Consider the following 27,566-nt stretch of genomic DNA (forward strand, 5'->3'; position numbering starts at 1 on the left):
AAACATTTTAAAGTAAGTCCTTCCTCTCCTTTCCAGCTCATGCCTCCACCTTTCAAAATGTTCCTCCCTGCTTTCACTGCAGATCACACTATCATATGCAAACATCAGGATTAGTGGGTATTCCAGTCCAACCTCATCTGTCCCCCTATCCATCACTATTGCAATCGGGAGGGGGCTCAGAGCTGATCCCTGATGCACTCCCATCTCCACCTTAAACTCCTATGTCACACCTCACCACTATCCTAACACTTTCATACATATACTGTGCAATTCTAACAAACTTGTCTGCCACTCCAGAGTCCCACAGTTCCTCTCTGGGTACCCTGCCATTGGCTTTCTCTTTAATGACACAATGCAGCTCCTTCTCTGTATTTCTCAATCAACACTTTCAAGGCAAATAATGCATTTCTGGTACTCTTCCTAGGTATGAAGCCATACTGTTGCTCACAAATACTTCTGTCGTGAGTCTAGCATTCACTACTCTGTCCAGTAAGTTCATCGTGTGTCTTGTCAACTTTATTCCTCTATATTTCCCAAAAATCTCCCTTGTTCTGAAAAATGGGCACCAGCACACTTGTCCTCAATTCCTTAGGCATCTTCTCAGCCTGTAGAATTCTGTTGAACAACATGGTCAAAAACTCCACAGCCACCTCTCCTAGATGCTTCCATACCTCCGCAGGTATGTCATTAGAACCAACTGTCTTTCCGTTTTTATTCTCTTTTGGGCCTTTCTACTTCCTTCCGCCTTATCTTCTATCCTATCACCCTTAATGCCATGATGCTGCTTCCTGTTCCACAGCAATCGCCTCCTCTAATCTTCATTCCCTCATTTCCCTCATTCATCAATACCTCCAAGTATTCTTTTCAAGTATCCTACGCACCACTGGTACCAGGCAACACATTTCCATTGCTATCTTTAATCACCCTAACCTGCTGCACATCATTCCCATCTCAGTCTCTCTGACTAGCCAATCCATATAGACCATTCTCTCCCTCTTTACTGTCCAACCTAGCATACAAGTCCTCATATCCTGGTTTGGCCTTGGCGACCTCTACCTTCACCTTACGCCGCATCTCCCTGTATCTGGTCTCCTCTCCTCTGTCCCTTCCATGTCTCACTCCGACCTAGCTAACTTCTTTCCTTGTATGCCTTCCTGCACATTGAGGTCCCACCACCAATTCTCCTTCTTCCCTTTCCTACCAGAAGAGACACCAAGTATTCTCCTGCCTTTCTCTCTGATCACCTTGGCCGTAGCCACCAAGAGCCTGTCTCACCTTCCGTCCTCATTTATGCCCTTACTTGTTTTATGTTGCAAACCTGTGTTCCATTATATTCTCCCTTAATTGACCCATGGGTATCAGTAACGTTGAAGAAATCTGAATCTGAATACTGTCAATGTTATTGCACTTGACATCACACAGTCAGTGGTGCACATTAATTAGTATTCATATTCCTGTGAAAATAACACCAATTAATGCCATGGCCTACAGTCACATGCGATAGAGCTAAAAGCACCCAGTGTGATGACACATTTTTGTTGTTGTATTTTTGTTGTATTGTCCCGCAGGCTCCGTTTGCGCTAAACCTCATTAGCCGTAAACTGACCATGGAGCCGAAGGTCACGGTCAACGCCAGGATCGTCCTGGTGGGGGCGTCGGACACGGGCCTGTCCTTCCTCGAGGTCCTTTGTTTCTGGTGCGTCGACCTCGAAAGCACTTTCATATCATCATTCGTATCATAATTTGTCAGGACAATGTTTTCTGTTTGTGGCTGGAGTTCCTCCAAAGTCAGATTGTTCTGATTGGACGCCCCAGGCAAAGATTAAATGCTGGTGGCCATTAACCCCGTGAGCCCCCATCCACAAACACGCACGCACACACACACACACACACACACACGTACGCACGCACACACACACACAAACACACTCACACACCATCTGTGGGTCACGTTCGCAGAGAGTGTAAACTAAGCCGTCCTGGTGTGCATAAAGTGACAGTGATGATCAAGTCAGGAGAGCAACAACAACTCCCACAATGCACCACAAGCATAAACATGTAGTCTGATTGCAGCTTCATATGTTTAATCCCATCTGTCAAGCATCCTGTCCATCATCCATTCTGTTTATCAATTTGTCTAGTAATTATGAATTAAGAACCGTTAAGAAGCACTGACCTACATTTATACTTAAATTCTAGTATTTGTTCCAATAATCTGTATTAATTTATTCCCAACAATCTATTATTTTCATTTGGTAGCATTTGTCTTGCCTGCACTATTTTCAGTACACGAGAATCTGTCCATTCCAATTTCAGTCTCGGTTTAAGAGATGGAAACCGCTGTATTTAAAAGAAGGTTTTGCGCTTTGGGTACTTTAACTCTGATGTTTTTCACCACTGCGCAAAATTAAGTTTGAGGTATTGGAATGGGAAGTGTTAGTGGAAGACAAACACAAATATTATTGAGTAACAGAAAATAAATCTATCGCTTCGATAATTTTAGTTAAGACAGCAGCCTCATAAAAGCCATGCTTTGTTTGATTTAACTCGTTCCGAGTGCGCATAAGATTGCTTATAACTTTCAGAGGGTATAGCCGCAAAACTGACAATTGTCACAGTGCGCTGAAATGACAGACATAAGGAAATACAGAGTTGATGCTGAGTTTTGTCATAGGTGACTGCCGGAGAAGTCAGCCAATAGATCTTTGAGAAGTTCCAAATTTGCATGTTGCATTAATTTGTTTAATTGCATTAATGTACTGGATGAAAACTGTAATTTTATGCACAGTTTGAATATTTGATTCTTTCGCGTACCACTCACACACACCAGTCCACGTAACACACTTTGAGAATGACTGCTCTAACCAATCAGTTTTCAAGTTCTTCCTCGCTAGTCCTTGGTGACGTCAGGATTTTTCTTCCTCAGATTGGTTGGTCAGAGCAAAACTGTTCGACTAGCAAAACACGCCTATAGCGATCTGCACACAATACATTTCATACTCAGCATCTCTGGTGTGTCTGATGCATTTTATTTCAAGGTTGTGTTTTTGTCGCCACTGGATACTACAATTTGTACATCTGTAGTATCCAGTGGCTGCTGTTTGGGTGAAGGAGCAGCTGATAGCTGGCAGGCAGGAGGATGGGTGCTAGTTTGAAGTGTGCGGCTGGCAACACGTCGGTGGTGTCAATGTGGAGCCCAGCTGTTTGGTGGTGAGCGTGTCCAGCACCAGCAACCTTTAATTGGCCTCCACTGTGCGGCCATCAGCGCTCGTGTTTGCCTCCGCTAACGAGTTGACTAATGAGGTCGTTAGTGTACGCCCAACTGATGCCAAGGTGAAAGATGGCTCGGTGCGGACCTGTGGGGCCTCGTGTCGGCCTCGACCAAACTACTGCCATCCCATTTCCTACTCCCTAATCGCTATATAGGGATTTTTAGTCTACTATTTGGGGAACTATCTAGGTCCACTATATAAAAATCCTTTTGACGTGACTCGGGAGTAGAGAATGAGTGAATGATTCCGAACGTTTGCGTGTTCCCAGTGGTTCCTTGAGACGCGTGTTTTTCAAGCTACGAGCTGTTGTTCGGCCGATTTCGTGCTTTGATTTGCGAGCAAAAAATTCAGATATGAACATTGTCTGGTGGCAGTGACCTCTGTATTGCCACTCACTTTTGAAATTTACTCTCACATCAAACATAAAACAAAGAGAATTACACGTTGTGGATTTATTAAAACAACCACATAGCATTAATACCTTAATTCTGACATAATGGGAAACACCCACGACAGGCTAACATAAAGATAGCATCATCACACACGTAGACAGATCATATCACAATACTCATAGAGATATATTTTTTATCCTGTGTGAAGAATGGCTCATGTTAGTGTGGCTTACTGAGGAATGAGTCTACTGTATGTAAATCCATGTCTGTATTGTACTGCCCTCAGGTGGCCAAGGTGTGCACAACAGAAGGAGCAGCAATAGATCCATTTAATTGAATCAAAAACTGAGGCAAAAAACTGTTTAATTCTAATTGCTGTCTGATTTTCTAAAGTACAATGTTATTTTGTGCCATTTTCTGAATTTAAAAAACACATTACTAAACTTTGTGGTGTTTTTTTTTTTGCGGGTTAAAAAAAAGATTAATGGCATTTCCATTCCTTTTCATGGCAAAAGATGATTTTTTCAGTTACAAGAGTGGTCACGGAATGAATTAAACTCATATATCAAAGCACCACTATATTCAGGATATTTTCACGCCACAACTCAAAGTTTGTCTCATGACAAGAAGCTAACAAAACCCCGGAAACAGAAAATAATTTTCCGTTATTGGCACAATGCATCATGGGATATATTTGATTTTCTAGTGACCATCGTTGTTCACTACTTTTCAAGATGCACTGTGGGGTACATTGAGGGCATTATATAGGGAAGAACCTATACTCACTACACATTCCAACAGCACTACAAAAAAGGCCAGCTCACTATATATGGCACTACACGTCTATTGTGGTTAGGCCTAAAACAGCCAAAAGCCGCCCCAAGCCCCCCAAGCCCTCCCCTTCCTCGAAGTACCTCATACCCTATCCCTCCCCTCTGGGACAAGGTCAGACGGATAAAGGGGTGGCCTACGGGGTCACGCCAGCCGTCTGTTGGTGGCTGATAAAGCCACGTCGCTTCATTTGCATGCAAACGGCCGTCGTGCATCTCAATCCTCCTGCTTCAGATTAGAATTTCGCACTCGGCCTGTGCTCTTTGTCTCATCATCATGGGATTAGCATCATCATCATCATCATTATTATTTTGGTATTATCATTATTGTGACTACCGTATACGCTGGTGTCACATGCAACTTTTTTGTTGTTGATTGTCATACCCCAAAAACCACCCAAAAATGTTTCCTTGTGTTTTCGAAAAAATAATACGAATAAAAGAACAAAATAGCTCTATATTAAAATAAGACAAGATATAGTAACCTTTATTAGTTCCACAATGGGGCAGTTTACAAGAACTAATAATATACAGTTAAATTTAAATTAAAATATAAGGTATCTAAATGTGAGTGCAAATGGTTATTTGTCCATATTTTATGTGCCCTACGATTGCCTGGTGACCAGTTCAGGAATTTTGATTCAATTAAATGGACCCCGTCTCTCGCCCGAAGTCAGCTGGGATAGGCGCCAGCACACCTGCGCCCCTAGCGAGGATAAGCGGCCAAGAAAATACCGCAAAAATGCCAAAGCTATATCAAATCAAATAAATAAAAAACAAATAAAATGTCATTAAAATATAAGGTATACAAAATTTTAAAAATAGATACATAGAAAAATGTTATTACATAAAAATATAATAATATGAGACAATGTAAAGAAATACACAAGAAATACTAAAGCGTAATTACTGTACAAACAGTAGTAATCATGTGTTGGATGTGTGCCTTTAAGGGGCATGGCTTAGTGAGTGACGTCAGGAGCTAGAGAAGGTTTGTCTGTGAGTGTTTGGCTGTGAGTTGTGGCCAACAACAGCTCCTGTGAGTTTAGTCACTCCGTGGCAAAGCTCATAACTCAATTTAATTTTACCTGTATATCAAATCAATTTTCATGAGTAAAAAACAAACAAACTGAAATTCTATTTTTGTATTCCGTCCCCCAACACCCAAAACACCACATTTTGTCATTTAAGTGTTTTAAAATAACACAAAAATAAACTGGTTTTATAAAGTGTGATTACTTTACATTGGGACAAGCCAAGTTACCAGCAACCTATGTAGTGTTGTATGTGTGCCTTTTAAGAGGTGTGGTCGAGTGAGTGATACCAGGAACATAAACAATTAGTTTGCACGTGAGCATCTGGGTGTGATTTGTGGCCTGCTCCTTGCGAGTGTTCTCATTTTATATTTGTGTGTTTGACTGTTTGCCCCGTTCAATCGACGCCGACTGTGGCTCTCGCCCGCATGCCAGGCCATTACAGTACCTTAATTGCTCCGTTTTCATTTTCATGTTAAAAGAGTGGCGACCTATCGGAAGCTCGCACGTCACTCAAGTTTTTGTTCGCGACAAACAGTTGGCACCCTTGTACCACTCTCGGTCATGGAAATAATTAAATGCATAAGTCAAGGTACCACTGTATGTTTACTTCTGTGCAGCCCTCACCTGAGATTCAACAACCTCACCCTCATCTCGACACATGGTTTCCCTGCCGACTGCAGCCTGACCGGCGCCAATTTCCTGTCCACCAGGCAAGTGCACTCAGTAACATGAAAAGAAAAATGCCTGTCGTATTTACTAATACAGGAAACAAACTGTATCTCTGAAAGACACAAATAGAGGTTCAACTGGTAACAGGTGAGACGAAAAAAGACCTGAGGTGACAAGCAAGGCAACTAGTAGGCAATATTCCAGCACCTAAATCCTAAATGAGGCATAATGCGATCAGGTGTGGCTAGGAGGTCCCACCCACCAAAGGAACTTGGCGAAACTGCAGACAGAAGAAAAATGATGTCACCAGAAGACAGTAATGCACAACGTGACATTTACTGGTGGTGTAATCCGAGAAAGCTTCGGTTTTTGCCATCCGGAAATACATGTGGGGTCACAATGAATTGTCCTATCGCGCCAAGGCCCACTTGTGTTCTGATCGTGCGGTTCGACCCACTTGCAGCCACGCCTACAGCAGCAGAGACATGGCGCAGCTGCCTCTGCGCTCCTGTGTGGCCGAGGTCGCTGCCAAGATGGTCGCCATCCAGAGGAAGTCGAAACACGTCGTGGTGTCCAGCGGCGCCAAGATTCCCTACGATTACCTCGTCCTCTGCACGGGCCTGCAGTACCAGGTCACTTTATTTGGCTCGTCATTCATAGGAATAAAGATACAAGAAAAAGTATGGGAGCTCTTTGAAATAAGATGGATTTCTGTGTAAATTGGTCATAAAATGTGACCGGACCATTTTTCAAACGCAGTCTGCTTAAGCTGATAACACACAAACAATTGATTTCATGTTTTTAATGGACACACCATGTAAACCCCCATATATGTGAACCCCTAGGCTAATGAGTTCTCCAAGAGCTAATCGGCGTCAGGAGTCAGCCAAACTTAGAGGCCACTCAATGTGGTGGGATTGGAGTTGTTGGTTAAAGCTGCCCTCTGCTGTAAAAACACTTTTGGGTTTTCTATTCTAAAGAAGCATTGCCAGATGTGAACCATGCCTCACGCAAAAGAGCTATCAGAATACCTACGATTAAAGGGGACCTAAACCCAAGATGGCAAAACGTATTGTATTAAAAATATATATTGTTATATTTTACATGTGCATATCTTCTTAATGAATTTAAAACATAGCTTCTACTCGCTTGGGGGCCACCGTTTTTAGGTCTTTTCACGCTCACGATTGAATGTGACGTGTATCAGCCAATTTCTGCCAGCTTTATTTACTAAGAAGAAGCTAAAACATGAATGTAACCTAAAGTCCATCTTAAATCTTGTTGTTGTTGTTTGTGTAGGTGCCGTGTCCAAAGGAAATGAATCAAGACCAGCGCGACACAAACGACCAGAAGGAGGTGGCGTCCTTTCCCCCCAGGTACACCGGCACTGTGCCCTCCAATTTATTCACCCTAAACGACCCACATGACTGCAACACAGCTCGATCCTGGCTGCTCAAAAACTTTGTGAGGAGTAAAGGTACATGCACACGCACACTACTGTTGGGTTGCCAAATGGGACATTATCTTAAAAATGCTTCTACCGGCAAGACTTGTCAAGTCATGTAGTTCAAGTCGTTTTTCATGAATACCAAGTCAAAATCTATCCATCAATCCGTCCCATTTTCTGAGCCGCTTCTCCTCACTAGGGTCACGGGCGTGCTGGAGCCTATCCCAGCTATCATCGGGCAGGAGGCGGGGTCCACCCTGAATTGGTTGCCAGCCAATCGCAGGGCACATACAAACAAACAACCATTCACACTCACAGTCACACCTACGGGTAATTTAGAGTCCCCAATTAATGCATGTTTTTGGGATGTGGGAGGAAACTGCAGTGCCAGGAGAAAACCCGGGGAGAACATGCAAACTCCACACAGGCGGGGCCGGGGATTGAACTCCAGTCCTCAGAACTGTGAGGCTGACGCTCTAACCAGTCGGCCACCGTGCCGCCAGTCAAAATCTAGTTGAGTCTTAGTTTTAGCCAAGCAAGTTCTAAATCCTGAATCTGGCGAACTAAGTCTAACTCGAGTCAAGTCACATGACTGGATTTCCCCACCGCTGTATCCTTACACGGGCATCTTGAAAACATCCCACTGACGCCATTGCCACCCTGCAGATAACGTCATTGTCTACGGAAATGGCCTTGACGTCTTCACCACCGTGGAGATGTTACTCCGGATTGGAGTGCGCAGCCCCTGCATCTACCTGGTGCTGACTCCTCCTCAGCGTGCCTTGGCCAATGATTTGTCTCCTGCAAGTGATGTCACCAACGACCCAACTGCTGAGGGTGATGTCACCCATGAGCCGCTTCGTGAGATTGATGTCACCAATGAATTGCGTTCTGAAAGTGATGTAACAAATGAACCGCCTCCTGTAAGTTATGTCACTAATGACCTGCCTCCTGGGCGTGATGTCACCCATGATTTGCCTCATGAGGTTGACAACATCAAGGCTTCACCGTCTGAGATTGACAACACCGATGATTCACTTCCTGAGATTGATGACACCAATGATTCGCCTTGTGAGGTTGACGTCACCAATGATTCGCCTCGTGAAAGTGACATCACCAATGACCCGCCTCTTGAGCATGATGTCGCCAATAATTCGCCTCCTGAAAGTGATGTCACCAATGACCAGGTTCCTGAGAGTGATGTCACCAATGACCTACCTCCTGAAAGTGACGTCACCAATGATTCACCTCCTGCAAGCGACGTTACTGATCCACCCCCTGAGATTGACATCACTAATGATTTGACTTCTGAAAGTGATATCATTAACGATGCGCCTCCTGACATTGACGACATCAATGATTTACCTCGTGAAAATGACATCACCATTGATTCATCTCATGAAAATGACACCACCAGTGATGCACCTCCTGAGATTGATGTCACCAATGATGCGCCTCCTGAAAGTGACGTCACCAGCGATGTGCCTCCTGAGATTGACGACACCAATGATTCGCCTCGTGAGGTTGACGACACCAATAACTCACCTCCTGAGGTTGACATCACCGATGATTTGGCTACTGAGATTGACGTCACCGATGATTTGCCTCATGAGGTTGACGACACTAATGATTCGCCTTGTGAGGTTGATATCACCAATGATTCGCCTCGTGAAAGTGAGGTCACTAATGAGTCACCTCCTGAAAGTGACATCACCAATGAGTCGCCTCCTCAGAGTGATGTCACCAACAATTCACCTCCTGAGATTTACTCCTCCAACGATTCGCCTCCTCAAATTGACGTCACCAACGACCCGGTTCCTGAGAATGGCACTTCTACAGACCTGCTTCCCAATTGCACCGTCACCAACGAACCACCGTCTGAAACCAGTGTGCTCAATGACCCTCTTCCCGAAAGTCTCTTCTCTGATGAGTCACCTACTGAGCCCAGCGGTTTGTACTTTTCCGATGCGGGGGTGGAGAGCGCGGTGATGGCGGCCATGAAGAAGTCTCAGCTCCACGTCCACCACGACTGCCTACTGATGCAGATGAACAACGGCGCCCATCCTGATCCTCTCACGTCCGTTTCTTTCAGCACCTCCTCAGAACCACTCCATCTGCCGTGCGGTGTAAGTCCAATGTCACATCAAGCATTGACACCAACGTCGCACTTTTTATAGATAGCTAGATAGACAGACAGATGTGGTAAAAACATTTTGTACGTAGTCGCTTGATCAATTTGTTGCTTTGTGTTGCGAACAATTAAGGTACTGTATTGCCCTTATATGTGGGCAACGAGAGGCACAGTCGCCAATGCATTTTCATCCTTTTATTGGATGGGACAAACAGTCAAACACCCCAAAAAAATGAAAATGAGAACTCTCGCAAGGAACTGCATTAGGCCAAAACTTATGGTCAATTTGGCAATGTTTTTTATATAATAATAATAATATAATAATATTTGAGGAAATGTAGTTACAAGCACAAAAATAATTCAGCTAATAAGTCAAGCTACCCCTGCATTCAGTGGTAGCTTCACTTGTATCTCAATTTGTGAGTGAGACTAGGGATGCTGGGCAGATGTTCTGTTCCGTGAACTGCAAGTTTATTAATAAATGGCGAGGTATGCTTACCTTTTTTTTTTACAGCCGTATGTTTGCAGTGTCACGCAGGATGGAATCAGCTGACTTCAATTTCTCTCCTGGCTAGCTCGCCAAAATATCATGGATCAACAGATTGCCCAATAATACACAGACACAGACGGTTTGATGTAGCGAGCTGATCTTATACTGAACACAACGCAATTTATACATGTTCACTAACATTTCTCGAAAACTGCTCCTATTCTTGGGACCTTGTGGACAATGAAAAAATGAGGGGATATTCCTTTAATAGAAAGCACACTGTGTGAACATGTTCTCACTCCAGCGAGGTCAAAATGACCTTGCATTACAAAAATATTTTCTCTCTCTCTCTCTTGGTTCACATAACTTAATTCTACCACATAGTCCTTCTGACATAGTGTTCACTGCTGCCATCCAGTGGCGGAGTGTCTGAAGATCGCTCGTACCTCAAATTTCGGCTCGCAACGCAAAGCAAATAAATCTACCAAGCGACAACACGTAACTAAAAACTCCGATGTTGGTGCACACGTAAGATAAAAATTAAAACTCCTTTGTTGGTGCACACGGAAGATAAAAATGAATAAGATAAGCCCATCATCTGTGTTTGAATCAGATTTACAAAGACTAACATGACAATAAACAAACTAAATTAACAGGTTTAAAATCATTTTTTGTTAAGATGGCTGATCGATAAGAGTAATGTCACTCTGTCATCTACATAATGGTCTAAGTTAGTACATCGTCATGGAACAGACGTCATTTAGCAATTTTGGACCCGCCTTTAGCAGCATTCCCTGAAAATTTGTTGGCAAAAATGGTCACTTTGTTGTGGGTTGAGGTTTCTAAATCTAAATCTCGTCTTCCTGTCAGGTTTTCATCAACCTGTCCAGCCGAGGAGTAGACTACGACGCCTTTAGGAGCATCAACAGCTCCTTCCTGGTGTTCGACGGCCGGCTGGTCATTGATAGCGCCTTTCGAACCAACGACGCCGCCATCTGGGGTGCCGGCCCGCTAACCAAGTTCTCCCGCGCTTACTACAGCGACGAGTGGTCACATGCCAACTTCAACTCCAAGGAGGTGGGCCAGGACCTGGCAGCCGTGTTGCTGACGCATTTTGACCCCACGCTGGAGGCCCCCCGCGAGACGGTGGCCGCCGGGAACCGCCTCGTTCCCATTTACAAGCAGCCCAAAATCCAAGGTGCACGTCAATGCAACACACCTATTACTATACATACTGTAGAACGAACCCCCCGTTTTCACTTTCTTACAGTGGCAATGGGAGAACATGGTATAACATAATTTTGAGAAACAGACAGAAGACTCTTACTCTGACAGTTCTCCATGTAAAACATTGCTTTGGAAACAAACAGAAGACTCTCACTCCAACAGCTCACCAAATAATAGGCAACACATGCTTGTGTCATGCTGTTTATTTGTCACTTCCAGTTGTTCACCACCAAACTGACACATAAAACAAAAGAATGACTAATAATGGAGATTAATTGGGGACCCTCTCTGCCTTTTCCTCTTGATCTTAATTACACTGCATCTCTTTATGTACATGTCAGTGCTGCCAGCCGGCAAGTTGTGGCGCAATGTGGTACTACACTGAAGGCACACAACTCTTAAATTCGGACTTGGAAGTACAGTGGTACCTCAATTTAATGGACCTGGAAACAACGGACTTCTGCTTTAACAGACAGAAAATAGTGTCCAGTTGACCCCCTTGACAAAGTTTGTTTGTTCCAGAATGGGGCGCTGTTGTTTACTGGCCCTGTGGCACAATCAATAGACAGAGACAGGTACCCATATTTACGGCTTAGGCCGCTGTTGTCAAAGATATATGATGACTAAATTTGGACGTTCCTACGTGGCGACCATGTTGGCAGGGGCGACGTTCCCATCAAAGGCAATGCAAGCTTAGCATTGCCGTATGCACACATCTTCAAAGGGGCGTGTTGTGTCTACCTATTCACATCAATGCCTGTTGTTTACTGGTGTGAACACTCACCTTGTAGTACGTGTGCACGTCTCACGGCCGTTGTTTTTTGCCAAGCCCTTTTCTATGGGATCCAATCATAAAAAAGGTGAAAAAAGGAAGCGCACTAACCTCGCAGCTCATGATAGCGGCCCTCGACTCGCCACCACCACCACCAATTTTCTACCTGCACGTCATTATCACCACTCCCAAGCACACCAGCGACATACATTTGGATAAATTTGAAAACATTTGAAACATTTTCAAGCTTTTTTATATTTATTTACAATAGTTTTGTACTGCACTGGTGTTTTAGACCTCGAAAAAGTACAAAACAATGATTTTGTACTGTACTGGGTCTTTTTAGGCTGCGAAAAAAAAGCTTCAATTTAATGGACAATCGGCTTTAAAAGACGACCTCCTCCCCTTATTAGTCTGTTAAATTGAGGTTCCACTTCATTCTGTATCCATCCATTTAAAACCTAAAAAATGATCACTTAAAAATCTGAAATATAGCGGGTGCGTGAACAGTAGTACGTATATGTAAATACTTGTAGTGTACACTTCCTTCAGGACACTATCACACAATATCCAATCTTAAACATTCGATCCTTATCAAGATAAACATGAAAATATTGGAAAAACAAAGTCCATGTTTTTGCATTTCCAGTGAACATTATTTTCTTTGTAAACACTCAATGTTTGTATTGGATATCATTACATTGTGTTCCTAACGAGTGTGTTTATGAGTGCACGTCCTTCACTGCTAATGTTTTTATATCCGGCTGCTCTTATGGTTACAAGCCTCCACACACACACAGACACGACCAAGGTCACATGAAGGTTACACAAACAAGGGCTCTCAGCAGATGACGACATCACGGTGCTTCAACACAATTAACCTGTGAAAGAACATGCGAAGCTTGTTTGGGACAGGTGAACTGTGAAGCCAAATGTTCACTTTTCAAAATTGGAAACTTAACTGGAAATTTTTTTTTTTTAATAAAGGAACTTACATATAGCTGAGGAAAAAACTGCATATTTGAGTATAATCCTGACTAAAACAACCAGATTTCATGCACATACAGTGGTACCTTGACATACGAGTTATTCAATTTACAAGCTGTCGCTTTTGCTTTGTGTTGTGAGTCAAAATTTTATTCATGAGCGACATTCAGACTTGCCGCCACTCAAGTGGAATCACAAATAAATTGAGCTTTTCAGGTATTATAATGTTCTAATTTGTGCTATCTAGTTTGCATGGATGTCACTTTATCACAAACCCAAATGTTTATGTTTTGCTTAAATGTGAAACCATTACTTTAAATTACCCCTAGTTCCCAGTAAACACCCATTAATTCCCATAAAGCCAGAATTCCCATGGAAAATTACCATTTTGAAATTTACAAAATTCCCCAAATTCACTTAGCATGGAAATTCATCTGTAGCCTTCTGGAAATTTACTGGAGATTTTCCACCCCTTTGCAAAGCCTTGTTCAAGCACAGAAAATTGAAGGCGCTGGCAGATGTTCATCGCACTTACTCAGCATCCAATCCAATTGCGCTGACAATCATCGCAAGAGGAGAATACTTGAGCCTTTCCCCGAATCGGTGCAATTGCTTGTTGTAACGCTCTCAAAATAAACTTCAAACTGTACATCAAATGATCTTCATCTTGAACTACTCAAAATGAGTATTGGCCCATGTCAGGCAAGATAAATGTTTATGTGTTTGTCGTGTGTGTGTCTCTGTGTGTGTTTCTTTGTACTGAAACTCCTCATTTGAGTAACGAGTGATTTTTTTTTTTTAGCATAGAATTAGCAAATACGTGAAATAAAGCCCCATAGCATTTTTTGCTAATAGCATGTGGACACTAAGCACATTATTGTGATTCAACGAAAATTTTATTTTAAAAATAAATAACAAAATGACTTGGGTAACAGTACTGAACTGAAATTTTAAGGCGTAACACTGGGTCTGGGTGTAAGTTGTGGTGCACAGCAGCTCCTTGTGAGTGTTGTCATTTTGTATTTGTGTGTTTGACTTTTTGTCCCATTCAACATACGGCGGGCGGCATGCCAGGGCATGACAGTGCCTTCATTGCTCCATTTGTTTTTTTCACTTCACTTGAGCGATGGTGTATCTGAAGCTTGTCACTCAAATTTCACAACACAAAGCAAAAAAATAAAAAATAACAATTGACCAAGTGATGGCTCGCAACCCAAAGAGCTCATATGTTGAGGCACTCGTAAGTCAAGGTACCACTGTATGTGAATTTGTGAATGGTGAGCAAGGAGTAGTTATGGTTTTTAACATGTTTTGTGCAGGTGGCAATTTACCAGGACGATTAAACTATCTTCACGTGACCAAACCGGTCGCCAGCAGCCCGCGAGGACCTTCTGTGGGACACGTACGTCGACCGTGTTTGCAAGGTTTGTCTTCTTCATTAGAGGTGCGAATCAATGTTTTTGCTCCGTCTACAGGCCCGACGTATTGCGACAGGCTGCCCGGAGAATGGGGACTACTTCTGCTTGCATCTGGACCGCAACCAAGTGGTGGAGACCGTCACCTGTTTGTCCTTTAAGCCACTCCCTGTGCACAACCTGATGTGTCTGTATGCCAAACACCAGCAACTCCTCGGACAACTGCTGGTTAGACTGCACCTGCAGCAGATACACGACCTCTACAGGTACACACACATGCACAGCAGTGGAACTCAGAATCCGATAAAGCCTTACCTGTACTGACTTCAGGTTGCTAAGCATCATCATTTTTTTTGAATAACCTGATATCGGTACAGGTCAAGGTGTATTCCTCTCCTAGGCGTCAGAATCAGAATAATCTTTATTTGCCAAGTATGTCAAAAACAAACGAGGAATTTGTCTCCGTAGTTGGAGGTGGTCTAGTACGATAACAGGAAGCCATTTTGACAACAACAACAACAAAAATTTTGAGACATAAAAACAGACTATGGAGAGTTACTGAGCAATGAAAGGTTACTGGTAATGTGGTAATGCTGATACAATGACAGTTGTGCAAATGATGGAGAGTCCTCTAGCAGTTTAGAGCAGTTTGAAATGACTACTCGAGCAATAATGTGGTACAGTGACAATTGTGCAAATGATGCAGAGTCTTCAAGAAATGTAAGCAGTTTAAAGTGACTAGTAGTGCAATAATCTAGAACAGTGACAACTGAGCAAATGGTGCAGATAGTGCTCAAGCACATGAGTGGTCACTATTGGTCAACAACAGATATGCAAATAGTGCAGCGTGACGAGACAATGAGCGTACGAATAATGTAGAAGTGTCCCGACAGAGATGTGACAAAGATTTCAAGAGAAAATTGGCAGCATGTTACAATGGAATCGTAAGTTAATGGTAAGAGTGGAAGAAGCTGTTGGAATGTCTGCTTGTTTTACTTTGCATTGATCAATAGCGACTATCTGAAGGAAGGTGCCGGAAGAGGTGGTGACCAGGATGTGGAGAGTCCAAGAGGATTTTGCATGCCTTTGTCTTAGTTCTGGCAGCGTGCAAGTCCTCAAGGGTGGGTAGGGGGGTACTGACGTTTTTTTTCGGCAGTCCTAATTGTCCGTTGCAGTCGGAGTTTGTCCTTTTTTGTGGCAGCACCGAACCAGACTTTGACAGATGAGCACAGGACTGATTCGATGACTGCTGTGTAGAACTGCCTCAGCAGCCCCTGTGACAGGCCGTGCTTCCGAAGAAGCCACAGGAATCACATCCTCTGCTGGGCCTTTTTGAGGATGGAGTTGATGTTGGTCTCCCACTTCATGTCGAGAGAGACAGTAATTCCCAGGAACTTGAAGGTCTCGACGGTTGACACAGGGCAGTTGAACAGCGGGAGGGGCAGCTGCGGCAAAGGATGCCTCCAGAAGTCCACGATCATCTCTACAGTCTTGAGCATGTTCAACACCTGTTTTGTGTCGGCTGCACCAAAACTCCAGCCACTCTACTTCCTGTCGCTATGCAGACTCGTCACCGTCTTTGATGAGGCTGACGGCTGTGGAGTTTGACAGCCGGGTGCGTTGAGGTTCAGTCATTTATATATATATATATATATATATATATATATTTATAAAGTGAGTGTTCTGTCTTTTCAATTGCGTTGCATTGCGTCGCATAGTGACGTTATGTCAAGCTGGGTGACAAGATGGCGCCTGCACATGTCACTGTCCACACTGATTTCTCCAGCTTTCAGTACAGTACACACACACACACACACACACATATATAGACTCACGCCCGCGCACCCCCCCTAAGCCTTGGTGGTCAATCAATGTTTTTTAACGGCCACTGATGACCTGTCAGCCACACAATGACTTTAGGAGTCAGCCCAACCGCCCTCTTCTTGGCCGGGGGGTGCTTGTTGTGTCGTTGGGGGTGGGGGGGCGCTTTTGTTTTGTCCTGCCTGCCCCATCCATAAAGACAGATTGGGGGATGCAAAAACAGATTAGGAGATGGGGGACAATAGGCTACAATGTCTGGAGAGGCACCTCAGGGAGGGGCGGAGGGTCATTTGTGTTGAAACCTCAGAAGCAGGTCACCCACTGCTTGACACACAAACACATCCAATAAAAAGAGGGAAAAGACACGTCGGGCATGTTGACGTGTGAGGCGTGTGCGCATGTGTATGATGACGTCAAAATTCTGCATTCATTTCTTCAACTCATTGTAATTTGAATTCTTTAGTGCCAATTGACAACAGAAGTTATGGGAAGGCACTTTCCATATAGAGTCCTGAAATAATTATTTACTAATTATTTCTGTCAAACTGCTGCTTGTTGTTGAATGAGTTGAGTCACTGTACAGTATTTCAAGTTTGCGCTCGCAAGTCAAAGCAAAACAATCGTCCGACCGACGGCTTGTATTTCATAAAAGGTTGGGTCACTCTTATCTCAAGGCACACAAAATTTTTTATTCATGTAATTTTATCTTTTAAATGTAATTATTTTCATTCAGTGAAGAGGAAATTAAAGCCATCTCGTTGTTTCAGCTTCTTTAGGCAGAGCTGGTGTTTGGCCATCTTTCACGATCGTTTCTCTGACTTCGAGGAGGAGATTCTTCAGCTCACCTCGAACGACGCTACGGTTTGTGCTACCCTACCCCTAATTCTGACCCTCGCCGACACACGGAGACCTGACTGCCGCCGCTGCGTCCCCCGTAGGTTGATGGAGAGGAGCCTTGGGGCAGCGCCCCTCAGGACGTGATAAAGGATCCCGCCAGCAGAGCGGCACTGAGGAGCAACGCGGCCAAATATTTGTCTTTCAACCGCAACCTGCTGCCCATGTTCACTTGCCCAGATGACTTGTGATGTCAACGTCATCACAGATGACATCATGATCATCACAGGTGACCATGGGTGGCAAAAGTACTCACACCCTTAAATAGCGTACAGATACTTTACAATTGATTGTCGTGGGAATTAGCCGTCACCTTGTGTAGTGGAGTAATATTGTTTTGATTTTAATCGTTGTTTAAATTGCTCCAAAGAAGTTTAATCATAAATCAACTCCACCATAATCATAAATCAACTCCACCATGTTTTTATACGTTTTAACAATAATCTTGCTTTTAAGTAGGGCTGCAAATAACGATTGTTAATAATCGGTTAATTTGTCAATTACTTTTTCGATTAATCGATGAATTTCCATGTGAAAATGCAGCAGTATAGGACAACAATATAAGGGATCAAAGCAACTTGAACACAGCAGTGGTTGTAAACTCAAGCAAGATGTTTTTTTTGTTTTGTTTTATGTCTGAAAAGTTGTCATTTTGGAGCAGGTGGAATTCTGCCTGACAGCGACAATAAAATAAAATAATAAGTGAAATAAAAATATGACTAAGTACGGCCACTTTATAGTACATTACTTTGTCCACATCGGCTATGGAGTGAATTTGTTGTTGACCATTTGCACTTCATAGGGCCTAACAAAAAGTGACATCATCATCACCATCCTCATTATCATCATGTGTGTCAAAATATTTCCATGTGACACTGGTCTGTGGTGCACAAGAGGTTGGGCCTGCTGGTGGAAGGCCTTTACAAATTTCAAGGTCCTGTATTTTGCCAAACCAACTTTTTCTAGTATTTGGGATGTAATATTGTCTCTGTGGTGCCTCAGTAAACGTGAAATATGAATTAAAATCGTCCACGCATCCCTGAGCTCCAAACGTTTTTCTGCAATCAGGTAATTCAAATTTCTCAAGCTTATTATGTACGTCGCAAGCGAAGATCTCAGCCTACGTCTCCACTCCCGAGCCAGAGCTGACTACAGCCATCCATCCATTTTTTCTACCGCTTCTCCTCACTAGGGTCGCGGCCGTGATCTCTTCAGGCGAGAGGTGGGGTACACCCTGAACTGGATGCCAGCCAATCACAGGGCACATAGAAACAAGCAACCATTTGCACCCACATTCACACCTACGGGCATTGTAGAGTCTTCAGTCAACCAACCATGCATGTTTTTGGGATGTGGGAGGAAACCGGAGTCCCCGGAGAAAAGCCACGCAGGCACGGGGAGAACATGCAAACTCCACACAGGCGGGGCTGGGATTTGAACCCCAGTCCTCAGAACTGTGAGGCAGATGTGCTAACCAATCGTCCACCGTGCCGCCAGGGTGACTACAGTGCCAGTGAATAACCCCTCTTTTGGTGTTACTGTTTGGTGTTACAAGTCTGGATGGGAGAATCTGCGTAAATGGAAAAGTGGGCAAAAAAAGGACTTCCGCTCGAACGGGAGAATGTGGCCCAATGTAATAAGAAGATCTTGAAAGTAGATTATTATTCTCTTTTTACATTACCACAAGTCATGATGGGTTTACTTTATAGCTGTATGTTAATGAGGCTCACAAACACACGCACACGCACACATACACAAAGCAATGCAACCAGCTGGTGTGACGACAAGTCATATTGTCAAATATCATCACACATAGTTAGCATCACAATGTGCTGAAACATGCAAATAGCTTATATTGTTGTTATTGTTGTTATTTTTATTATTAACAAGATTTAGCTTGGAAGAAGGTAGATTTTATTAAGAAATTGAATCATGTTTATTTGAAAGGTTTGAATTGTCAATTATCATTTAATATCCGTCTTTGTGTGTGCCTGCGTGTGCACGTGTGTGTGTGTCAGACACACATGCATAATGAATGAAGATGGCGGCTGCTTTGCATCACAATGGAAACACCAAAACAGGTCAGGGGTCACGTGGGTTGGGGAGGCGTGTTTTTTGTGTGTGACATTTGTCTTAAAATTACAATTTAGAAAAACTGTGTTCTTTAAATTCTGTGTCATGTGGTGTTCATTTCGTTTCAATTGAGAAAACTGATTTATAATACAAATTGAGTTGAGTAAGTTACAAGCTTGGTGACTGAACGAATTAAACCCATAAATCAACGGTAGGCCTACCACTGTATTGTGATGAAGCTGAGGCACGTGTGTGTCTACAGAAAGTCATTGAAGCGTAACAGCAGGCTGCTGGCGTGTGCCCGGGTCGACATCATGGGAGAGGGGGGCAGAAGAGTACAGGGGGGGTTCTCAGGAGGAGGAGGCAGTGTGTGTGTCACCTCCTCACACACACCAAAGCCCTCAGGTACATCTGCTTTGCAATCTGCCTCTCCCTCCTTCATCATCCTCACAGTCTAAATCCAAGAGGGAGAATGAGGGGCGCGGGGGGGTAACCTCCCTGTGATTGGTTGCTGATGAAGCAACTGGGAGGGAGGGGGGATTAAATGCGGCCTTAAAAAGAGTGCAGTTGTTGAGGAGCAACAGAACCCGCTGAGCGTGGACCCACTCCCTGAGTCCCCCCATACCCCCATCCCCCTTCCCACACACAAAAGTGCCTTGAGCTTGTCAACATGCCGAGAGGCTTCCTGGTCAAGAGGAGCAAGCGAGTCAATCTGGTGTCATACCGGTCCCGATGTGCAGATGAGGGAGAGGAGCGGAACTCTTTGGCGCGTACGTCGACGCGCACCTGCTGGCCGACGCCGGCGTTGGCCTTGGCGGCGGCGCCGGAGCGCGAGATCAAAGCCATCCGGTTCGGCAACCCAGAGGGGGCATACCAGGCACTCTACAGCCCGACCCGGCCGGCGAGCAGAGAGGAGGATGCGGAGAGGCACTCGGGTTTGGGTTTGAGGTCTCCCGCGTCAGCTGAGGCGTTCCCCGCGGCGGCGGCGCTCACCGCCCTGGAGCACCTCTTCAACATGGGCTCCAGCACCGCCACCTCCAAACCCGAGCGCAAAGTCAAACCGGCCGCCAAGAGAGTCAAGAACATCCGCAAGCTACACTTTGAGGACGACGTCACCACCTCACCAGTTCTGGGGCTGAAGATCCGGGCTGTTCCGGCTGTGGAGCGCCAGGTTCCGGGCGGCAATGACACCGGGGCCCCTCGCGGCGACTTTGTGTGTCAGCTGTGTAGGGAGGCTTACGCCGACCCGCTCGGCCTCGCTCAGCACCGCTGCTCCAGAATCATTCGGGTGGAGTACCGCTGCCCCGAGTGCGACAAGTTGTTCAGCTGCCCCGCCAACCTGGCTTCACACCGCCGCTGGCACAAGCCCAAGATGGAGCAGAAAGGGCACCCGGAGAATGCGCCCAGGGACGCAGCCAGTCCCGCCTCGTCTGAGTCTGATTCCGAAGGGGAGGAGCCGCACCAGTGTGGTCAGTGCGCCAAAAAGTTCAAACGTCACGCCTACCTGCGCAAACACATTGCCGTGCAGCACGCGCCTATCAACTTGAGCGTTGCCGCCAGAGGGGGCAGCTGCCCGACCTGTGGGGAGGCGTTTGCCAGCGTGGATGCGCGCGAGCGTCACTTCCGACTACTGCACGCATTCCGCTGCAAACATTGCCCGGCCGTCCTACACAGCTCGCCCGGACTCACCCGCCACGTGAACCGCTGCCACCCGTCCGAGGACAGGAACATCATACTGCTGCATCTGCCACTGCAGCGCGGTGAGCGAGTGGTTGGCACATCTGCCTCACAATTCTGAGGGTCAGGGTTCGAATCTAGGTCCTTCGTATGTCATCTGAGCTTCCCTCGAGAGGTGTGAATGGGAATGCTTGTTTGTCTATATGTGACCAATGCATTGTTTGTAGTATGTCCATATTTTCCCTGACATATAGTAGTGACCAGTCTATTGTTAGTCTAAATGTGCCCTGTGATTGGCCAGCGACCAGTCCAACATCTACTTCACTTGTCTCACCCAAAGTCCTAATGAGGACAAACGCTACGGGAAATGGATGTAAATCTCCTTAAAAGGAAATGTTTCTTTTTACTGTAATTAGCTTTTAAAGTGTCCTCAGATTTAAAGGAACAACCTTTAAATCATATAAAATAATAATAATAATAATAATAATAATAATAAAGGGGCCAGTTGTAGGGGTTTCAGTGCCTTTGCCCCGAGAGGACATTTTGTGTTTGCAGTCCTCAAAAGCTTCTTTTACATCCCCTTTTCAAATCTAATTTTCCTAGCATCTCTGCACATGTGCTATTAGCACCCTGATGTATTTTTAGCTTTAATAATCATTTCATAACTAAAAAAAAAATGTTGTTGAATGAATAAGCTTTTGGGTCTTTAGCTATCAGAACAAACCAATTAGCATAGTCACTAATGCCTTTGGACTAGAAACTCTGCTGTAAAACTGCCTTAATAATCTTGTATTTATTTTTAAAGTTGGTCTCAAAGCCTTCTGTATTACCACCATATATTTTGGTCCTATTTATTTATTTATGTTTATATTTATTCAACTAAATAATTACTCTGTGGTCAAATGTGTTAAATATGTAATGGAGTGGGAAGGATGTGTTTACTGTAACTTTATAGCAATCAACCCTGACCTGACCCTGGCTTTCTTTCTTTGTGACTGCTAGCTGTTATTTTGCTTTGGATGTTTCTGCACTCTTTTGCTAAATGTCCCAAAAAAATAAATAAATAAATAAAAACCAAACTGACTACAGTTGGTGGTGGTGGTGTTTTTACCCCTGAGAAGCGCAATCATTAACTCATTCACTGCCAGCCTTCCCAATTAACATCGATATTTGACTTCTAAAGCCGTCAATGGCAGTGAATGTGTTAAGCTACAGATAGCACAGATAGCAGCATTTGTATGCTAGTCACCAGCATTCCAAAGACGGTCAATGTAGCATTCCCTGGCTAACATCATCCCTAAATGACTCACTCGTATTCCTAAACTAGGCATTAGCACATTGCTAAAAAAACAGTAATAGCATTCCAATGCTATAGGAGAATTTGCTAAAGAGCAGTGTGACGTAATTGTGTGCATGCACATGGAATTGGTCGGCAGAAACCCCAAACGCTTCCCATTATTGGGGTTGAGAAAGATGCGTCATGAGCGAGTTTTCGTTGCGATTTATCACAGTAAGCAAGTTTGTGCCAGCTGATGCTGAGCAAAGATATGCGGCATAGCTTCTGTACGACAGTGGCACCGAGATTTTGTCTTACCATTAATAAATACAGCTTCCTTATCAATACGAAGTTACGGACAAATAGGTCCAAAATACATCCACCTGGCCTTACCTGAGGCGATATTTACATGCACGATAAAACATTTTTAATATAGGCCAGCACAAAAGATTTCAATCATGAAACCCTACAAGTCTCTTGACGCGTAGCCTACAAATAAGAGTTAATCATTCAGTTGTTGATTGGAAAATGTTCAGACGGTGACACGTCTCGATACGAGACTTGTACCTTGTAGTCAGATGGGATAGGCGCCAGCCCACCTGTGACCCTAATGATGATATGATGTTCAATTGTTTCTGAACTGCTATAGTTGTAGATTAGAAGAAGAGTTTGTGTAATCCTGCCGGAAGAAGCCCGCAGCTTCACTGGGATGCCGGAAAATATGATTACAAAGTGTTGTGTTGTGCAGGTGACGATCAGGCCGCTCACCATGTGGTGCAGATCGCAGCTCAGATTAGTGAAAGCTTAATCGCCCTCTCCATGTCAAAACTAATTAAAGAGCAGCAGCAGCAGCTCCTCAGTTTTGAGGCACTTTTAATCTCACCTTCAATCACTGTCACATCACTCAAACTCTTGTTTCTCATAATAATAATAATAGCTAAGGTTGACGCTCACACTGGAAGCTAGGATTAGCAATAAGAAAGACTGGGTGAGTATTCTCGTTTTTGGGTTGGGCAGATCCAAACATCAGTTGTCAACGCCACAACCCCCCAATCCGGCTGAGGCGTGACCAATCACCAGAAGTGACCGCTGCAAAGGAGGGGTTGGTGGTAGTGGGTGGGGGTCGGGGGTGGGCTCTTTTGGAGAGGCCACCTGAGCCACTTGTAAAGAGAGCATCATGTAGTTGCCATAGCAACCGAGGCCCAATGACAACTGATGAACTTTTATTGTGCTTCTCTAGCGAAGGATCGCATGTTCCTCTACGGAACATTGATCCACGTCGTTTGCTTTTTGTCTGCATGAAGACGCGACCTTCTTTGCCCTCGGGATGTTTTGTGTGCCATCATTGATCCCCTTAAATCGGGGGGTGGGCTTCTTCTATCTCTTTGGATGTGTCCTGGCTGGTCCGTGGTGGAGCATGCATGAGTCCCTCTGCTGTAAATAAGCAAAGCACTTACACTTTTACAAAGCCAATGTACGTACATGTTTGGACATGCCAACACTCGTGGGTGTGCATGAGTCGACACAACAACACTCCACACACAATTGAGGCATCATGTGCCCTGGCGACACTAATGAAGGCTGAATGGCTTCATGGCGGTGGCGTAATTGAACCTCAGGGACACTGGAAGCTTGCTCACCATCTTCACTAATCATCAAGAAACACTAATATTGTTCTGTTTGAAAACTTGAACATTTATTTCAGGGGTGTCCAGGTTATAGGTTAACTAATAGTGTATTAAAAATAAGTATTAAAATGTGTATTCAAAATAAGTATTAAAATGATTTATCTTGGTCTCATTTTTGTATATCTGATAAGGGGTACGGAAAATGGATGGATGGATAAAACCTGCCATTTTAATAGGAGGGTGTAGACTTTTTATATCCACCGTACCTTCCCTTCACCTCTTTTATTTAATAGTTGTATTATTGAATATGTTGATTGCGTTAACCGAAATAAATACACAATCCGTATACAGTACTGTTTTTTTCCTTAATTGAATGAATAATTTTGGTGATGGGTGTCTTTTATTTTAGCTTGAGCACCTGCCCCAAAAATGCCCTTGCACTTGCCTGAAGACAAATGATACTTGTGTTGTTGTCTTCTATGTTGTTGCCCTCTAGTCAAATTATCCTGCACCCCCACGCCCACAGGGAGGGAGAGGATGCAGGGGGCGGGGGACAGGTGTCTGTTACCTGGCAGCCACTCCCTTAAGAAAACACTCAGCATCTTCTCATTTATCCTAAACTCGTCAACACACATAATTTTACACCACGCATCGCATTCACAACATACAGGATACATGACCAAATAACAACAACAAAAAAAGCAAACATGACAACATTCTAACAAGAAATAGCAGACATGACAACACAATGTTATGTGTGTGTGTGCGTGTACGGGTGTTTGTGTATAGAAGCATCCTCGTTGCTTCTCTTGTGTCCACAACACTTGGGATGCTTTAGTGGTTTACTGGTCTTCGACCCATGTTTGCGTTCTCTAAATGCCCTGTTCTGTGTGCGTGTGTGTGCTTGCCTTTGGGTCCCTCTAGAGGCATATGATGTCAGTTACATGGTACCCAGATGACTGTATACATTTTGAGTGCAAACTTGAGATAGGAAAGCTGTATGATGGCAGTGAACTCCACTCACTTCACAAGTAGCAGCTTGGCAGATAGTGAACATTTCTTGAAAAAGAAAGAGGCTTCAAACTGTTTAATGCCACTCCCCGTTGAAGTTTACTGTAAAACGAAACATAAAACAAAGAGTTACACTTTGTGTAGTTAAAACAACCACATAGGTAGACTTAAACCCACTAGTTCAATGCTAATGCAAACACATAATGGGAAACGCTATTGCTAAAGAATAGCATCTATGTAGCTGTGTTATGATCCTTTAAGCATCCAACATTTGAACATAAATGATGGAGAAACACATGCAGATAGATAATACAGGGTTGTCAAAAGTCACTCATGGTTTTGCATCGTCAATTGAAAATGTAATTGAAATGCATGAAATGAAATTAAAGTGAATGAAATTTACAGAGTACATCCTACAGAATATTTTTGGTACCATCTTTGATTTGGAATAAGTCAGTAGTAACCTTTTTCGTTTCAATCAAGCCACTGTTTCACGCATGCCTGACCAACATCTGACAACATTTCAGGAGTTACTGAAGAACATGCTTTCTAATGCGTTCTTCAAGTGTTGGGTGATCCCGAGGCCTACGTCGTATTCTGTGTCCCCGAAGGATCAGCTGTAGCTAACATGCAGCAAGTCATTTACCAAAAAGATGGCGCTCTGGTGCATTATTTGTGTGAGGTTTGTGCGTTCCTGTTTGAGTAGTTCCCAGTCACCGTGGTCCCGTGTAATGTGCTCTCTGTTTACCTGATCCCACCCCATGTGATTTTTTTCTTTTCTTGTTGGGTTACATAAAGTCGAAAGTCTATGGCACAAGGCCTCGGTATCTCCCAACTTTTTAAGAACGCCTCAGAAACGCTAAGCTAGGAGGGTCAACGTCGTCAGCGCATTCCATGTGAGGGGACGACAAGAAAGACAAAAGACCATGGATCTCGCCGTACAATTATAGTATTTACAGGGCCCTTTTTAATTTCATTTATTGGTGTAACACGATTTAGCATTGAATAAAAGGTAAACCGCGTGAACCTTGGTCAAGAAATGAGCAAGTGACGACTTAAATTGCCTTCGATGGGCACGTCGACCTCCCCAACATGGCCGCGACGTAGGCACGCCTGTTAGCCGGGCTACTACAGCGCTGGCGTATCTTGTACCATTATATCTACGGGCGGAAGTGCTCAACAGCAAAATTGCTCAACCGTAAACAGCAGCTTAGTGTTGATGTTCCCGAGCAGTTGTTGGACGGCTATGGACTCGGTTCGCAGCGATGAAACTCATCATGGCGACGCCGAAGTCAGTAACTCGGCGGCGGCGGCGGCGGCGGCGACTGGGGAAGGAGATGCAGGTGGTGCAACGAACCTAGCGAACGTCAAGAAGAAAACGAAGACAACGGCGAACAGGAGGAGGCGGAAGAAGAAGAAGCCACCGCTGCCCCTGCTGCACCATCACCATCACCAGCAGAACCCCCCGAGATGTTCCCGCTTATCCGACCAGCATCACAGCCCCGGCCTGCCCGCTTCGTCGGCACATCAACCCGCTTCGGAGCAGCCCGGTCGGACACCGGGCGTCGTCGTGACCCTCCATCTTTTGAAACAGGAAAGCAAGAAGGAGGTAAACACTTTGCATTTCCCTCCTGGACAGTGGTGCTCTACTTTTTGTCACCCTGGGCCCCTTCATTTTCCTATAGTCCCCCAGTCGCGACGCACTTTTACAAAAGTGAAGATGAACGATTAATTACATGAATTGTTCTAAAATAGCATGTGAAAACATATGTGTGTCATCTTTTTAAACATAACAATACATGCTTACATGTTCAAAGTTCTTTGCAGAGCAGCTTATTAAGACACTGAGGATGAACATGACAACTTCACGGACAAACATGAAAAAAACGTTTAGCTATCACAATTGGACAAAAAAGGGCCACACAATTTCACTCATTTTGGCGCTGTCTTCTTTTTAAGCCAAAAGTCAAAATTGTTATTTTCTAAATTAAACATCTAAATAATGCTATTTTTCAAATAAAATGTAATTGGACTGGGAGTCCTCTTTTTTATTTATTTATTTATTTATTTTTAACTTGCATACAGAATTTGTACGTTAAGTCGGGTGTGTGCCATAGTCTTATCACCAATGTACACTAACACAGTGGTAAAGTCCTAATTAAAGTGGCTATTTGAATGAAAAACACGTGATATATGTGTTTGTGCGTGCGTGTAACAGAATCCAAATTAAACAGTGGGTACAGCATTAACTGAGAGTGCCTTGTGCCAAATGACCATGTGTTTGCCTGTGATAAATATTAAGAAAGTTATGAATCTGTAAAACTGGTGAAAATGCACCAATTTCTGGCCAGCTTCTTAATACTAAATCAATATGGGTCAAGATTTGAGTTGTGACCTTTTGCTTTTTGTTTTAAACTCCTATAACTTTATTCATCTTTATCCTATTTTCAAAACTTTGGTATCATTGGAAATCTGACTGAACACAGAAATCAAAAGCACTGAAAATCTGACACTCAA

At 44.0% G+C, this 27,566-nt stretch overlaps 3 protein-coding genes across 3 annotated transcripts in view; all 3 read left to right on the forward strand.

Moving 5' to 3' along the window:
- The window catches only part of cfap61 (cilia and flagella associated protein 61), a 28,738-nt gene extending 10,655 nt beyond the window's left edge, over window positions 1-18,083 (forward strand). The window contains exons 15-24 of the mRNA XM_061704080.1: window positions 1,569-1,696; window positions 6,149-6,241; window positions 6,664-6,832; window positions 7,500-7,677; window positions 8,314-9,773; window positions 11,139-11,466; window positions 14,574-14,656; window positions 14,730-14,935; window positions 17,258-17,351; window positions 17,429-18,083. Of these exons, the coding sequence (XP_061560064.1) occupies window positions 1,569-1,696; window positions 6,149-6,241; window positions 6,664-6,832; window positions 7,500-7,677; window positions 8,314-9,773; window positions 11,139-11,466; window positions 14,574-14,656; window positions 14,730-14,935; window positions 17,258-17,351; window positions 17,429-17,575 (2,886 nt within the window). The 3' untranslated portion in view covers window positions 17,576-18,083. The remainder of the gene's footprint in view (window positions 1-1,568; window positions 1,697-6,148; window positions 6,242-6,663; window positions 6,833-7,499; window positions 7,678-8,313; window positions 9,774-11,138; window positions 11,467-14,573; window positions 14,657-14,729; window positions 14,936-17,257; window positions 17,352-17,428) is intronic.
- Window positions 18,084-20,060: 1,977 nt separating this feature from the next.
- On the forward strand, window positions 20,061-22,211 carry LOC133417068 (insulinoma-associated protein 1a-like). Its single transcript, XM_061704538.1, has one exon. It carries the CDS (start codon window positions 20,128-20,130, stop codon window positions 21,253-21,255), a length of 1,128 nt encoding a protein of 375 aa, XP_061560522.1. The 5' UTR covers window positions 20,061-20,127; the 3' UTR covers window positions 21,256-22,211.
- A 4,002-nt stretch (window positions 22,212-26,213) lies between these two features.
- Window positions 26,214-27,566, forward strand: part of LOC133417078 (proline-rich nuclear receptor coactivator 1-like) — a 4,515-nt gene continuing 3,162 nt past the window's right edge. The window contains exon 1 of the mRNA XM_061704556.1: window positions 26,214-26,658. Coding sequence (XP_061560540.1) covers window positions 26,269-26,658 — 390 coding nt within the window. The 5' untranslated portion in view covers window positions 26,214-26,268. The remainder of the gene's footprint in view (window positions 26,659-27,566) is intronic.

This window comes from Phycodurus eques, chromosome 18 (genome assembly GCF_024500275.1).
Source record: "Phycodurus eques isolate BA_2022a chromosome 18, UOR_Pequ_1.1, whole genome shotgun sequence".
NCBI classification, from domain to species: domain Eukaryota; kingdom Metazoa; phylum Chordata; class Actinopteri; order Syngnathiformes; family Syngnathidae; genus Phycodurus; species Phycodurus eques.

Coding starts and splice junctions, on each gene's coding strand:
- LOC133417068 (XM_061704538.1), top strand. CDS start 20,128: ATGCCGAGAGGCTTCCTGGTCAAGAGGAGCAAGCGAGTCAATCTGGTG.